This window comes from Cibotium barometz, chromosome 23 (assembly GCF_041138505.1).
Source record: "Cibotium barometz isolate CiBa-2024 chromosome 23, ASM4113850v1, whole genome shotgun sequence".
Lineage (NCBI taxonomy): Eukaryota > Viridiplantae > Streptophyta > Polypodiopsida > Cyatheales > Cibotiaceae > Cibotium > Cibotium barometz.
In genome coordinates, this window is record NC_141068.1 from 44,409,221 (window position 1) to 44,424,685 (window position 15,465).

General features: G+C 45.3%; 1 protein-coding gene across 1 annotated transcript in view; it reads right to left on the minus strand.

Moving 5' to 3' along the window:
• Window positions 1-15,465, minus strand: part of KAPP (kinase associated protein phosphatase) — a 102,677-nt gene that overhangs the window by 1,710 nt on the left and 85,502 nt on the right. Inside the window, exons 9-10 of the mRNA XM_086817556.1 lie at window positions 315-430; window positions 68-197 (exon numbers count right to left, since the gene is read on the minus strand). Of these exons, the coding sequence (XP_086673682.1) occupies window positions 68-197; window positions 315-430 (246 nt within the window). The remainder of the gene's footprint in view (window positions 1-67; window positions 198-314; window positions 431-15,465) is intronic.

Consider the following 15,465-nt stretch of genomic DNA (forward strand, 5'->3'; position numbering starts at 1 on the left):
TGTTCAAGAATATTGACATGAAGTATAGTCAATGATCAAATAAAAATGACTTGTGATTTTCAAGGACCTTGCTATCACTGCTAAAGCCTTGCTATCTTGTGTTATTCGTAATACTTCGCTGACAAATGGTTTGGAGGAAAATCGAACATCTTGTTCTTTCAGGAATTTGTCACCCAGGACACGTGCAATATTCATGCCTGCCATCTCAAATTGAAGATTTATGGCAAGGGATATTCATTATTAACTTTTGAACAAACCAAAAAGGATACAAGGAGTGCAATGATCACACAAAGAAAACTTAACATACTCCATACCACAAAGACGCGTCTCTCCTTCACAAAGTTGTTTACCCATCTCCAACATTCGAGACCTTTCAGAAAAGCTTGTCAGCCTGTGATCTTCAGTCATGGTAACACACTTGCCTTCAACACTGCATGGACAAAAATATAAAATTTTTGAAGAAAAATCCAATCAAATCATGACCTATGAATGTAGCTAAACCATAAAGCTAGCAACATGCGAAAGCTTATGGAACCTTTTACTTGATAAGTAAAGAACTTCAAAACTAAAATTATGCAAGAGAAAGCAAGAAAGTAATATTAAACGTCTACAAAGGGCTAAATTGGCCTAGGGGGTTGGGAATTAGTGCTAGGGGCACACACATTTATAGTGTTAGCAATAAAAGGGTTAATAACCTTAGTAACACTTATAGCTTTGTTGACACTTGGCATAAGTTAGGTGGCTTATACATGCACCTACCTCCAAAGGTTGTATTACGTAAAAGTTTATTGGTTAATGCAACGTGAAGCTTCTCCGATCGACCTTCTCTGCAAGCTCTCCCTCTGTCTCTCTCTCGTCTAGGCAACAAACAATTGGTATCAGAGCAACTGGTCTAGGGTTAGGGAGCAGCTTAGCTCTGCTGTGCGTATCCCTCAGAACCCACCATTCAGCCAGCTACACCTCCTGCCAGAAAAGCTACTCAAAGAATCGCTGGGACAGATGTTGTACCTCAAAGAGTAGCTGGGACAGAGATTGGGATTCTTGGGATGCACAGGACAATGTCTTCGATAGCCTTGTCAGTAAAAAGGTCTATCATTCTACATAGTCGCTCATATAGGACAGATCAGCACTACGGATGTACGATAACGGGAGGTACTGCTAATCCAATGATTCTGTCTCCACCTACCATGTCATGTGCACAGTGTGTATCTATCGTGTGCTACACGCACGCAAGACTAGCTTCGAGGTTTGGGGAAGCTTCGAGCTAGGCAGGCTGATTGGCGAGCTGAGTTAGAGATAGACTAACGGGTGGGCGCCCAAGTGTGGGCGCCCGATGACCGGCCAAGAGCCTATAAAAGGGTGGCCAAGGTTAGTCATTAGTCATATAGAGAGTCTTGCGAGATTTGTGAGAGCTCTATGGTCTTGGAGCTTGGATCTAGTGCAGATGCGCACTTGCTTTACGCAGCCGAGGCCGGCAGCAATCTCGAGGCCCGCGAGGGTAGCTTCGTGGCGGTATGGGACGTCGCGAGGAAGAGATTGGTCAGTACGTCAACCTAGTTAGCTCAGCTCGTGGCTCGGTGGGGACAGCCAAGACTGTGGGCTTGCCCACGGCTGTCATGGTTGGGAGGTGAGTCAAGCCTGCACCCCCTTGTTGTTTGTTTGTTTGCAGGTTTCGAGTCTCATACGAGGAACGATCACGAGGAGATCCGGTGGGGATTTGACAGTGGTATCAGAGCATGCCTCGTGAAGAACGAGAAAGTCGGTAGGTAGAGAAGATGAGGTCGAAGAAAGGTATGTGTTCAAAAAAGCTTGCTGTTTTTTTGTGCATACTGCTGTTTTCAGATTCAGTATGTTGTTTTTTTTCATCATATGAACCCGTCATGATAGCGATTGTGGTCTAGAAAGGGTTGTTTGCCTTGCAAAGAAGAGGAAAGATGGTTTTGAACTGTATAAACAGTTTCAGCAGAGAGAAAACAAAGAAAAAAAAAAGCATGGTTGCTTTTGGGTCGAAAGAGAGAGAGAGAGCGAGAGACGTGATGGATTAGCTATTGAAAGTTCGCAAGCGCAGGCTGGTCGTGTGCTTGTTGGAGGCGCATGCATGCAGTAGGCTAGGCCTACGTAGGCAGTCGGCCAAGCCTACGTAGGCAGGCGCTTAGGCCAGGCGGGCAGGCACCCAGGCCAAGCCTACGTAGGCGCCCAGCCCAGGCCTACGTAGGCGCCCAGCCCAGGCCTACGCAGGCTCCCAGGCCAGGCCTACGCAGGCGCCCAGGCCCACGCCGCCTTGTGGCCAAGCCTACGCGAGGCTGGCACAGGCATAGGCTGAAGTGAAAGCACCGGCAGTACAGTCGACGATGGCAGCAGCGTGGGTGACGTCTGCAGACAGGCAGCCGGCGGCGCTAATCCGGGAGGGATGGAGAAAAAAAAACACAAAAGCATTCGATGCTTTTGATATTTTTTAGATTAAATTTAAAAAAAAAAGTTTAAAAGCCCCTCCATGTTTAAAGATGTTGTTTTTTTTAAAGAAAACAGAATATACATACCCATACATACATATATATATATATATATATATATATATATATATATATAAAACAAAAGCAAAAGCTCAAGTAGCTTTTGGGGCTAGTTATATAAACCCCTTAAGTGGGCTTCTTGTCACACATCTCTCAAGTTTTCAAGCTCTCAAGCTCTCAAGTTCCCTTGCACTTTTATTGTGCAAAGATCGAATTTTCTCTCCACTTGTCCTCTTCACGATGTCAACCCAAGAATCGGAGTTGGAGCCCCTTGTTGAACGCGAAGGCTTGCCGGCTGCTGAAGATACCGATGCCGATCTTTTTGATGATTATGTGTCAAAATCAGATTTCCAAGAGTTCAAAGTAGCTATCTAAGCTTCTTCTTCGGAACGTCAGGCACAAATTGCCGCCCAGATGCAAACCTTGCAGAACTCCATCTCTCTTTTGACCACTATCCTCTCTACTCTTTCGGGTATGGATACCTTGGCCTCTGCTTTAGGCCCCAACATTACTCCGGAACCGTTCGGAGGCGAGCAAAAGCAACGTACCAAGGAGATCGTGGACACATGGCTACATAAGTGGCAGGTCCATTTTCAGTTTCATCCATATGATGATGGAAAAAAAATCCAGTTAGCAGCAGGTTTCCTCTCAGGCAAAGCTTTGCTTTGGTGGAAGGAACTCAACCCTAAGCCAACGACTTGGGCACAATTCGAAGACGTCTTCAAGAAGGAATTCCTCAAGAAAGAGGATGATTATGATGTTGTTGCCCGGTTTACAGCTTTGACCATGACCTCGCAGCACCTCACTTATGAGGTCTACCTCCAGAAGTTTAGGGACTTGTAGATGAAAGCTACAAAGATGGATCCCACTACTCTTTTGGAGTTCTTCGTAGCTGGTTTACCAGACTCATACCGTTTACAGGTCAAAAATAACAAATGCAAAACATTGGACGAAGCCATTCATTCAGCTCGTATCTATGATGATACAATGGTCTCTTCCAAGTCGAAACCCGTTACCGAGCAGGGAAACAAGCATAAACGAAAGTTCTCTACACCTATGGCTAACACGTCTGAAGGAAAGTCTTCGGACCAACCTTCGAAGAATTCAAGTTCAACACTAGCGAAGAAGAAACGACTTCTTAGGGCTTTAAAGCTCAAGAGGGAAGGACGTTGTTTTATCGCGAAGAAAAAGGACACATGCGTAACGAGTGCCCAAAGCAAAAAGGTGCAAAGACCAACACAGGACCCAAGCCAAAGGCAGCTAACCAGTTGTCTTTGACAGGTACGTCAATTAATGTACTTTCTCGCCCTAGTACATGTTCTGATTGTCTGTTCAATTCTAAAGTATTTGGCTTGCATGATCTTCTCCGCGTTTATGGAGAAGTGAATGGCCATAAGATTCACATTCTTCTAGACCCTGGCAGCTCACACAACTTCGTTAACTACAAACTTGGGTAGAAATTGAGTCTTGATACGACACCCAGTGATCATACCTATGAGGTACGCCTACCTGCGGGAAGGCAAGTATGGGATCGAAAGGTGGAGATGCTTACTATCCAGATTCAGGACTACAAAGATACTCTAGAATGCTATGTTATGCACCTAGAAAATATAGACTTGTTATTAGGGATTGAGTGATTTAAGACTCTTCAAGTCCAGATAGATTGGTCTAGTCATATTTTTTCTTTTCAGCATAGGGACACCCAGTATAGTATTTTAGGTGATTGTATTCATCCCTCTCAGGGACCTCTTGTAAATACAATTGATTTTGAACATATAATGGATTCTTCTTTATATACTGCTTTCCATTGTGTATTGATTCCACTTTCTTTCTTTCTCATCCCTTCCATGGATGTCAATGAATTAAGTGTATTTAAAAGCAAAGAATTACAGAAGATACTTGATTCATTTCAAGACGTATTTCCTAAGGAACTGCCATCGGGTTTACCACCTGAACGGGCAATAGATCATCGTATTGACTTGATCCCTGGTGCTCATCCTGTCAGTATTCCACCTATCAGGATGAGCCAAGCTGAGGAAGATGAGTTGGCTAAACAACTCGAAGATTATCTGAGGATGGGCTAGATCCGTCCAAGTAAATCACCTTGGGGTGCACCTGTGTTGCTTAGGAGAAAGAAGGACAACACCTGGAGAATGTGTATGGATTACAAGAGATTGAACAAGCTGACAATTAAGAACCGTTATCCTCTCCCTAGATCAGATGACCTGATTGACCGGTTAGCAGGAGCGAAATATTTCACGAAGATAGATTTACGTACTGGCTATCACCAGATACGTATTCATGAAAGGCATGTCGAAAGAACCGCCTTTCGGACTAGGTATGGCCATTACGAGTTTCTCGTATTATCTTTTTAGTTAACCAATGCTCCAACCACTTTCCAGTAAATGATGAACGATCTTTTTCGTGAACATTTGGAAAAATTTGTGGTGGTGTTCCTGGATGATATTTTGATATATAGTCGTACTCTTGAGGATCATGTTAGACACCTCACGATTGTCTTATCTATTTTAAGACAAAATCGACTATATGCTAAGTTAAGTAAATGTGAGTTTTTTATGACAAACATCATTTACTTGGGACACAAGATCACTAGAGATGGATTGAGCATTGACTATGACCGAGTTCAGAAGGTTCTGGACTAGCCTATACCGCGAACAGTGAAACAACTTCATTCTTTTCTCGGTTTTGTTGTTTTTCTTCGGAAATCTGTGCGGGAGTACTCTCAGCTCACACTACCGATGACCGACTTATTGAAAGGTCGTGGACGTAAGTCAAATCAGTCTATCACTTGGAATAACGATTTAGATATGGCCTTCAGACTTTTGAAAGATAAAGTCAAGGAAGCACCTTTCTTAGCCTTACTTGAAACACTCAATCTCGTTGGCCAACCCTTGAGAAGGAGCTTTATGCTGTGATTCATGCTCTCAAGGTTTGGAGACATTATTTATATGGCTCCAAGTTTGTGGTATTGACTGATCATCAGTTGATCAAGTATGTGTGTGATGCGGATGATTTGAGAGGAAGGAAAGCTCGTTGGGCTGAGTTAATGCAAGATTTTGATTTTGAGATCCGTTATCGAAAAGGGTCCATGAATAGTGTTACAGATGCGCTTAGTCGAATTCGAGAGGTGAATACTTTGTTGTTCACCGAGATTTCTACTGACTTATTTCAGTCATTGAGAGAGCTTTGCAAGACTGATAGTTATTTTGGTCCATTTTGGCAGAAGATCCAGGACGGGAGCTCATTGATTGACCAAGACTCAATGACCGAGTATTCTACCATTCAAGCTGCAGGAGGCCAGTGGATGATTCGGAATGGTTTACTATTCCGTAATGACAAAATTTATGTACCACAGATCCAGGACATTAGGTCCAAGATTCTTAAGGAGTGTCATGACGCCCCTTCTGCTGGACACCCTGGGGTACACAGGACGCTATCGTTAGTGAAACACACTTTTTATTGGCCAAAGATGAAAGGGTATGTAGAAGATTATGTTCTCAAGTGTCAAATTTGTCAGGCAAATAAAGCTGAACGCTTTAGACAGGCTGGGTTGTTGCATCCTTTGAAAATCCCAGGTAATAAATGGGAAAATATTTCCATGGATTTTATTACCGGATTACCAAGAACACATCAAGGCCACGATTCTATTTGGGTTGTGGTAGATCGCTTGACAAAAATGGCTAGATTTTTATCGACCCGGAAGACTATTACAGCTACGCAATTAGCACGGCAATTTATCGAGCAATTGTTTAGACTGTACGGGTTACCGCAAGACATAGTCAGTGATAGGGACTCTAAGTTTACGAGTGATTTTTGGAAACTTGTTTTTGAGAAGTTCCTCTGATCATCCTCAATCTCATGGCCAGACTGAAAGAGTGAATCAGATTTTGAAGGATAAGCATATGTATCCAAAAGACAGAGTTCATGAGAGGATTATCTTCCTATGTTAGAATTTGCATATAACAGTACTAAGCATACGAGTATAGGTTTTAGTCCTTTCATGCTTATGTATGGTTTTCAACTTAAATCACTTGTTACAGTAGGATTCTCAGGGCTTCAGCATGATGCAACATGTAATTTTTTGCAAGATATGCAAGAAATGTTACAAGTTGCGAAGGAATCTATTAGAAGTGCTCAAGACCGAGACAGGTTTTATTCTAATAGACATCGTTTACCCAGAGAGTTCTCTGAAGGAACGATGGTGTATTTGCGAGTTCCGAAAGATTCCGAGACTTTACGGACGGGTCGATCTCCGAAATTATCCCCTAGATACCGTGGACCATTTCGTATTACACGTCGGATTGGTTCAGTCGCATATGAATTGGATTTGCCTTCTCATGTGAAAGTTCATCCTGTATTTCATGTCAGTAGACTTAAGGAAGTACTGGGTGGAACAGACCAGTTAGTTACTCCTCAAGAAATTATAGATGTCGAGGACATGACATTTGTTCCACAAGAACCTGAAAAGATTCTTGGATTTCGTGAAAGAAGATTGTGTAATACGCTTATCACGGAATACAAGATCAAGTGGAAGGATCATGTTGAGGAGAACGCTACATGGGAGACATTGACTACTCTTCAGAGAGATTACCCTGGCTTTTTAGTGAGCTCAGGAGTGAGCTCTTAGGGAAGGGGACTATGTCATGTGCACAATGTGTATCTATCGTATGCTACACGCACGCAAGACTAGCTTCGAGGTTTGGGGAAGCTTGGAGCTAGGCAGGCTAATTGGCGAGCTGAGTTAGGGATAGACCAACGGGCGGGCGCCCAAGTGTGGACGCCCGATGACCGGCCAAGAGCCTATAAAAGGGTGGCCAAGGTTAGTCATTAGTCATATAGAGAGTCTCGCGAGATTTGTGAGAGCTCTATGGTCTTGGAGCCTGGATCTAGTGCACACGTGCACCTGCTTTACGTAGTCGAGGCTGGCAGCAATCTCGAGGCCCGCGAGGGTAGCTTCGTGGCGGTATGGGACGTCGCGAGAAAGAAATTGGTCGGTACGTCAACCTAGTTAGCTCAGCTTGTGGCTCGGTGGGGACAGCCAAGACTGTGGGCTTGCCCACAGCTGTCATGGTTGGGAGGTGAGTCAGGCCTGCACCCCCTTCTTGTTTGTTTGTTTGCAGGTTTCGAGTCTCGTACAAGGAACGATCACGAGGAGATCCGGTGGGGATTCGACATACCAGAACGTCAAACATTGGACAGCAGTCTAGGGCTGATTTGTCAAGAAAAGGAGATGCTTCTAAATCCAAAAAGAAGGGAAAATACCACTGCTGTCACAACCAGGACATCACAGTAGTGAGTGCCGAAAGAGACTTGCTAATGAGAAGAAGAAAGAGTCTGATAATGCAGTTTCAGATGCCTGACAAAGTAAGCAAGAGCAGTCAGTCATGTTGGTTTACATGGTACCAAGGGGATGCCTAGATAGGTAAGAGAGAAAGAAAGAAAGATATATTAAGCGTCTAAGAAAGACCCAATGGGCCTATGAGACCAAAGTGATACAATAATGTCCATGGCATATCTCATCATGGAATGGAAAATAAAATAGAAAGAAAACATAAACATAACTATCTCACTTGGGTGATACAAAACTGTCCATGGAAACTCATCATGGAAATACTAACAACATAGAAACATGAGAGCAGCATCAGCTCCGAGTAGATGGTATACCACTCTCCAAAATATCAAGCATGGGGCTAATGAGTATGGCCGAGAGGTCTCCCTCAGCTATGTCACGTGCAAAGGTAGCTTGATGGCGGTGGAGCATGTCTTGGATTTGGAGCTGATGAGGTAATCGTGGCCGCCCGTCGGGGGGGGGGGGGGGGGGGGAGCAGGGGCATCAGGCACATTGGAGTGCGGAGGCTTGGACTCGGGTGAGGTAGGTCCGGAGCAGCTCCTGGAGGGTCCACAAGATCCACTATATCGGTGTCCTCCACCTCCTGGTCCAGAAGAAATTGGTGATGGTTGGCTGGCGAGGGAGGGGGACGGGGTGGCTGGGGCCGAAGCTCTCTCAAGAAGGTGTTCCTGTGTCTACAGAGCTCAAGCAAGAAGAGGCCTAGGCAACGCTGGTCCCGGAAGTCAATGATCCTAGATAGTGCACCAAATCCCTCATGAAATAGACAATGAAACCTCCCACGGATCTCATAGTATATTGGGCAGCGACATATGTAATGCTCCTTTGTGGCATAATCGGCAAATCCTCTCCTCTCTGGTTCTCTGTATGAGCTTCCCAGCTCTGAAGATGCGCTCAACTCTACCTGTCTCCACTATGAGGCGATGGAATGAAACCCGTATTGAGCCAATCACAATCCACATGGCATGGGACATGTGAACACTGAAGTAGCCCAGCTGCTGGATGAATCCATCCTCCGTGAGTGTGAGGAAGTGATCTCTGTAGAAGTGCATCTTCGTGGGGAGCTCCGAAGGTGTGATCCATGTGCAATGGGTGTAGAGGCTGAGAAGATCTAACCGGATAACCCGGTTGGTATCCTCGTGAGAGAGCCGGAGAAAAGGGGAGTCCAAACTGTACTGAAGGGGGTGTTGGCAGTCCATGCGGAGCCCATATACTGAGAACCAAGTGGAAACTAGTGCATACCATACTCCAGAGTGGCCCTCAAGTACTGGCTGTCTTGAGGACTCCATGGCAAGCCTCGAGTACCTATGGGGATCCATGTGACTGATGTGATGGAGGTATGTGACTGTCTGGAAGAGCGCATCAACTACCATCAAGGCTACAGCAAACTCTGCTTGGATAATTTGGTGTAGGACTGATGGTTTGTTGCGGATCACACGGGAAAACATCATGACTTGGGGCCTCTCAACTTGCTGCCAATCCTCATTGGATACATTTGGCCTGCAAAAGGCTGCTCCATACATCAAGGCTGGTGTGACGAGAGTGTTAAAAAGCCAACCCTTCATCCCGGATCCTGGAAATGTGCCTGGAAGCACTACTGCTCAAGTAAGCTCAAGGTTGCATATCCCCGTGTCACTCTGGCATGTGTTGTGGGAAGCATGGTGAAGAGTGGGCCACTGAAAGTGACACCAAGGTAGACATAGGATGAGACAATCTCCACAGGATCCCCTCTATATGTGAAGCTCAATCTGGATGTGAAGGGGTGAGAGGTATTGAAGACCATTACCTTGGTTTTACCAAGGTTAACAGAGAGGTCCCGTTGAGTGCAGAAGTCCTGTAAGCCATCCAACTGTCTCTAAAGCCCCTCGGCTTAGTCTGAGAGGAGGACGATATCATCAGCATAAAGTAGTATGGGGATCAATATGCCTGCAAGTGTGGGGCCAGCCCCGCCTAATCCATCAATGAAGTTCGAGATCTCATCAATGTAGAGGCCGAAAAGAGTGGGTGATAGAGGGCAACCCTGTTTCACCCCAATAGTGCTAGAAATCTCCTGTGATGTACCTCCTGGGACTCTCACTCGTCTAGTAACGGACTCATAGAGGGCGATGATGCTCCAAACCATGTCAGATGGGACTCCTATCTCCTATAGACAGTGTAGGAGGCGGGCTCGAGGTACGGTATCAAAAGCTTTGTGGAAATCCACAAAGCATCAGTAAATTCTCTGATGTCGTGCTCTACCCTCCTCAATGATGGCACAGAGGGTGAAGACGTGGTCAAGGGTAGAGTAGCTCCTTCGAAAGCCAAGCTGTCCTGACGCTCTGCATCCCTGGCTCCAAACCATGTCAGATGGGACTCCTATCTCTTGTAGACTATGTAGGAGGTGGGCTCAGGGTACAATATCAAAAGCTTTGCGAAAATCCACAAAGCAGTAGATGATGCTCCAAACCATGTCAGATGGGACTCCTATCTGTTGTAGACAATGTAGGAGGCGGGCTCGGGGTACAGTATCAAAAGCTTTGCAAGCCGCATGAAATCCTTTGATGTGGTGCTCTACCCTCCTCGATGATGGCACGGAGGGTGAAGATGTGGTCAAGGGTAGACTCTAGAATAGCTCCTCCAAAAGCCAACCTGTCCTGAGGCTTTGCATCCCTGGCTCTTTGCAAATGAACTGAGCTCCGCCTCTAGCATTGATCCATAGAGTTTGGCCAATGTGTGGCCAATCATGATCGTCCTGTAATTATTAGGATCAAGTGGATCTCCGGCTTTGAGAATGAGGGTGATGATGTTGGTGGACCAAGAGGGTGGAAATCCTTCACAAAGGGATCTATGGAACATGTAGGCTAACAGGGGCGCTAGAGTATCATCGGCATGCGAGATGTACTCGGCAGTGAGTCCCTCGTGATTCTGGGCTCGTCCATTGCGTAACTATGAATGGCCTTGAGGACCATGTCCTTCGAAAGAAGGTGGAGGTGGTGGGACGGGGATTTGATGGTGGAGGTAGAGGTGGCTGATGGGGGATATGATAGGGGGAGCGTGCATAGGAGTGCCATTTGTTCGGGCAGGTGATAGGTGTGGGAGGGCAATGTTCGCGAAGTTTCCTCCAAGCCTCTTTGCAGTTCGGCCCTAAGAAAAGTTGGTATAATTCATCCTCTTTCCGAGTGTAGAACTCCCGTTTCTTGCATCGGGTGAGCCATTGAGAAATCGGTTGCACTTGGTGCTTCGTGATTTGCCCAATCCGTATCTCATGCTTAAGACGGGAGCATGTGGCCCAATATTTGTCATCATACCAACAATTCTGAGGCATGGAACTGCACGGTGGCTTGGCAGTAGACGACTGTGTGCAGATTAAAGAAGCGATGGCGGATGTGTGAAGTATGGTGGTGAGCTGTGATATGAGGATGGATAGGGGGACAATAGGTTCCACATCCTGGAGTTGGCGGTAGATGTGGTTGGAGTAAACAAGGTCAAGCTCATGATCAAAAAAGACCGGAGTGTAATGTGAGATGGGGGGTGGTGGCGGAGGGGCGGGTGGTGTGCAAGTAAGAGTGAAAGAGAGGTAGGCATGGTCAACCTCAAAGGGGGGTGGCGGGATGGAGAAGTCGGGGAGGTGTGCCAAAGCCGGAGATCCTATAAGGTAGTCCACTGTGCTCGTACCTCCTAAGTGAGGGAAGAAGGTGAGGGCATCGGAGGAGGGCCATTGAGACATCCCATTACAGATAACGAGACAATGTGCAGCTCCCAACTCTAAGAAATATATCCCATACACCGTGACCTCCTCATGGTCCTGTGATGATCTCTGTAAATTGTGTTAGTGATGTCGAGCTCCCATAGTCTGATAGGGTCATCCAGATCGAGTAGTGGGACCTACTGACTTCCCGTCCTGGCGTTGAAATCCCCGTGCAGGAGGACTTCCCCCAGCTGTGAGAACTTCATAATATCCCCATATAATGGTAAGTACGGTGACCGGCCATGTGGTGCAGCGTAAGGGGAGTGGCGTGTTGCAAAATAACACAGAGCAATGTGGATGACTTTGTCACTGCTAAGCCGTAGCCACACCCAAAGATACCGTGCATCTCAATGATGTTGAGAATCTGTCGAAGATGGGATCTAAAAAGGACAGCTACCCCTCCAGAGCCTCGTACTCCTCCTAGTGTGCGGGTCTCGCCTCGGAAATCTGACTCCCACTCGTACCCGACTATGTATGGTAAGCCCCTCTCAGGGCTCTGATGAGTCTCGGTATAAAAAATGACATCCCTTCCTCTGAGAATCTCACTCAAGCCTCCTGGATTCGCCCACGAGAGAGCCAAAAGTGTGGTAGCCACAAAATGCAAGTCAACCCTTGCATGTGTGTCACATCCATATAATATAGAAGTACAAAATATTATATGTAGAGTGTCCTTTCACACTTGATATCCAAGGGGAAAAACCACATGGGAAAAAGTGCCCTTGGTGAGCATATGCCTACAGGAACTGCAGGGTGGCTTGGCGGTAGACCGCCGTGTGTAGATGAAAGAAGTGGTGGTGGATGTGTGGAGTATGGTGGTGAGCTGTGATGTGAGGGTGGATAGGGGGCAGTAGGTTCCACATCCTGGAGTTGGCGGTAGATGTGGTTGGAGTAAACAAGGACAAGCTCGTGATCAAAAAGGACCTGAGTATAATGTGAGATGGGGGGTGGTGGCAAAGGGACAGGTGGTGTGCATGTAAGAGTGAAAGAGTTGGCGGTAGATGTGGTTGGAGTAAACAAGGACAAGCTCGTGATCAAAAAGGACCTGAGTATAATGTGAGATGGAGGGTGGTGGCAGAGGGACGGGTGGTGTGCAGGTAAGAGTGAAAGAGGTAGGCATGGTCAACCTCAAAGGGGGGTGGCGGGATGGAGAAGTCAGGGAGAAGGTGTGCCAAAGCCGGAGATCCCATAAGGTAGTCCACTGTGCTAGTACCTCCTGAGTGAGGAAAGGAGGTGAGGGCGTCCAAGGAGGGCCATAGAGACATCCCTTTATAGATAACGAGACCATGTGCTCCCAGCTCTAAGAAATATCTCCCATACACTGTGACCTCCTCACGGTCCTGTGATGATCTCTGTAGCCCTGTGTCAGTGATGTCCAGCTCCTGTAGTCTGATAGGGTCGTCCGGATCGAGTAGCGTGTTTAACCTTCACCAAGTACAAACTCTTGTAGAGCTTGAAGCCTTATCTCTATACCCATAGAAATCAAACACACACACACTTAACTGATAGCATATGGCACACCTATCCTTTCCACACACATAGGGGGTGTTCACACCTACTGAGCCCCCAATCCCAACAAACCCTCCTCAAAATGGAGGAGGGGTCATTTGAGAAACCTTCAATAGCCATGGTGATTTGGACTCCAGAGATTGTATCATGTGCTCAATAGAGACACAATGACACCAATAATGGTAAAAAGGGGGGAGATGAGAGGGAGAGCTATGGGGGCTTAAACAGGTACATGGCTATGGCATTGAAGCAAAGATAGAGCGAGAGAGAAGAGACAGAAAGACAAGGAGCACAAATGTAGAGAAAGATCTTCGTGGCTGGAAATGACATGATAGTTGATTGATATTTGCAATGAAGTACATGCACCTTTATAAGTACCAAAGTTGTCCCAACGTCATCACTACTATGTGAAACAGACAAAATAATATCCACATATCATGCTAGCCCCTCCTAAGAGTGGGTTCACATACACACAAACATAAGTGGGGTGTTTACTCCACACCATTAGGGCATACTAAGGTACTTGAGAGAACAATGTTGAAGGAACTCGACAAAATGGCCCCATAAATTCCAAACATAGGTGATCCCAACAACTAACACCTTAACTCTCATGTCGACATGGTATAAGAGCTTGACCACTCATGACAACCTCCATCATTTTACCCAAAACAGCCCCCCCATTACAAAGTGAAAAAGATACACAAAGATTATTTAATTTAGTTTTTGGGGGACTTCCCGACACACAGAATAAATCAGAAGACCCAATCATAATGTTCCTCATTGAGAGAGAGATTTTCCATTGTTGTGAATGCTTTATCTTCTGCTATTGTGGAGCATTTGTCTTCATTGTGTCCAAGCTTCTTCCAAAAGTTGCACCTGAATGTCCTACCTTCCTTCTTACCTTTGAAATTTGAGAGCATGGCTTTGTTTGATTTGACTCCACCTGCAACTTGCTTTTTGGTGTGGTCATCTTCATCTATGAGGATTACAACAATCTCATCATAGACCGTTTCTCGGGCTACCCTTATTACAATTAGGGTTTCAGAAAAACCCCTTCTATACTAGATAGAAGAACTGCCTTCATGTCATCTTCATCAACGTTTGCTTTTAGGCTAGCGAGTTGGTGAAAGAACTTTCGCTTGAGAAATACATTTGAATTGTTAAACTTGTTGTTGCCAAAAAGATTCTCTAGCTTGTCCCATATCTCCTTAACTGAATTGTTTAAGTCCACATGATGTATAGGGCTGGCTAACTCCAATGAGTGCAAGGGCTTTATCACTTCTTGCAAAGATGTATTTCAACACTTGGTTTATGCTTCTCATGGCCGCACTATATCATGTGCAGATCATTCTACTTATCTAGTGAAAGGGATAGGCAAGGTCATGCTTGTCGCAGCCAATGGTGCAAATGTATGCGAGACAAATGTATTGTATATTCCAAAGATAAAGAAAAATCTGCTCTCTATCTCAGCCATAACCGATCAGCTTGGGAGCAGATGTGTTTACATGCTTTCAACACTTTGTGGCAATGGCTCAAAATATGTCTGGATGTAAAGTACAAACACTCCGCTCAAGAGGGGGCGAATACATGTCTAATACATTCAAGGATTATTTGCTTAAAAGGGCAACAAACATCAGTGCACTATGCCTTATACGTAGCAAAATGCTGTAGTTGAGAGAAAAAACAAGTCTCTCACGAAGATGGCAAGATGTATGGTGAAAGCACATAAGTTGTCTCATACTTTTTGGATGGAAGCCATCATGTGTGCAACCCATATGTTGAAAGGGTGCCCAACAAAAGCTTTGAGGACCATAACACCATTTGAGGCTTGGTACAACAAAAAGCCAAAAGTGGATTATATGCTTACATTTGGGTGTTTGGCATATGCTCATGTGCCACAGCAACTCAAAACAAAGCTAGATGATAAAGCAATCAAATGCATCTTTGTGGGCTATATTAATGAGAGCAAGGAATACCATCTATATAATTCAATGACATGCCAGATTTTTGTCAGTAGAGATGTGGTATTTGCTGAAAATTCAGTTCAGCCCACGCTCAGCTTGTATAAAAGTCACCTTGTATGTGAAGAAAAGTTGTGCCAATATTCTCATAATCATCTTGTCTGTAGATGACATGCTCATAACAGGGACTTGTGAAGAAGAAATTTCAGATTTCAAGGCTGATTTGAAAGCTGAAATCAATATGTCAGATTTGGGGCCTTTATACTACTATCTTGGCATTTAGTTTATGCATAGAGATGATGGCATTGTTATGCAGCAAACTAAGTACATAAAGAGTTTGCTGAAAAGGTTTCACATTGTCTTCCCTTGTGCTGAAACTCAAGATCCAAC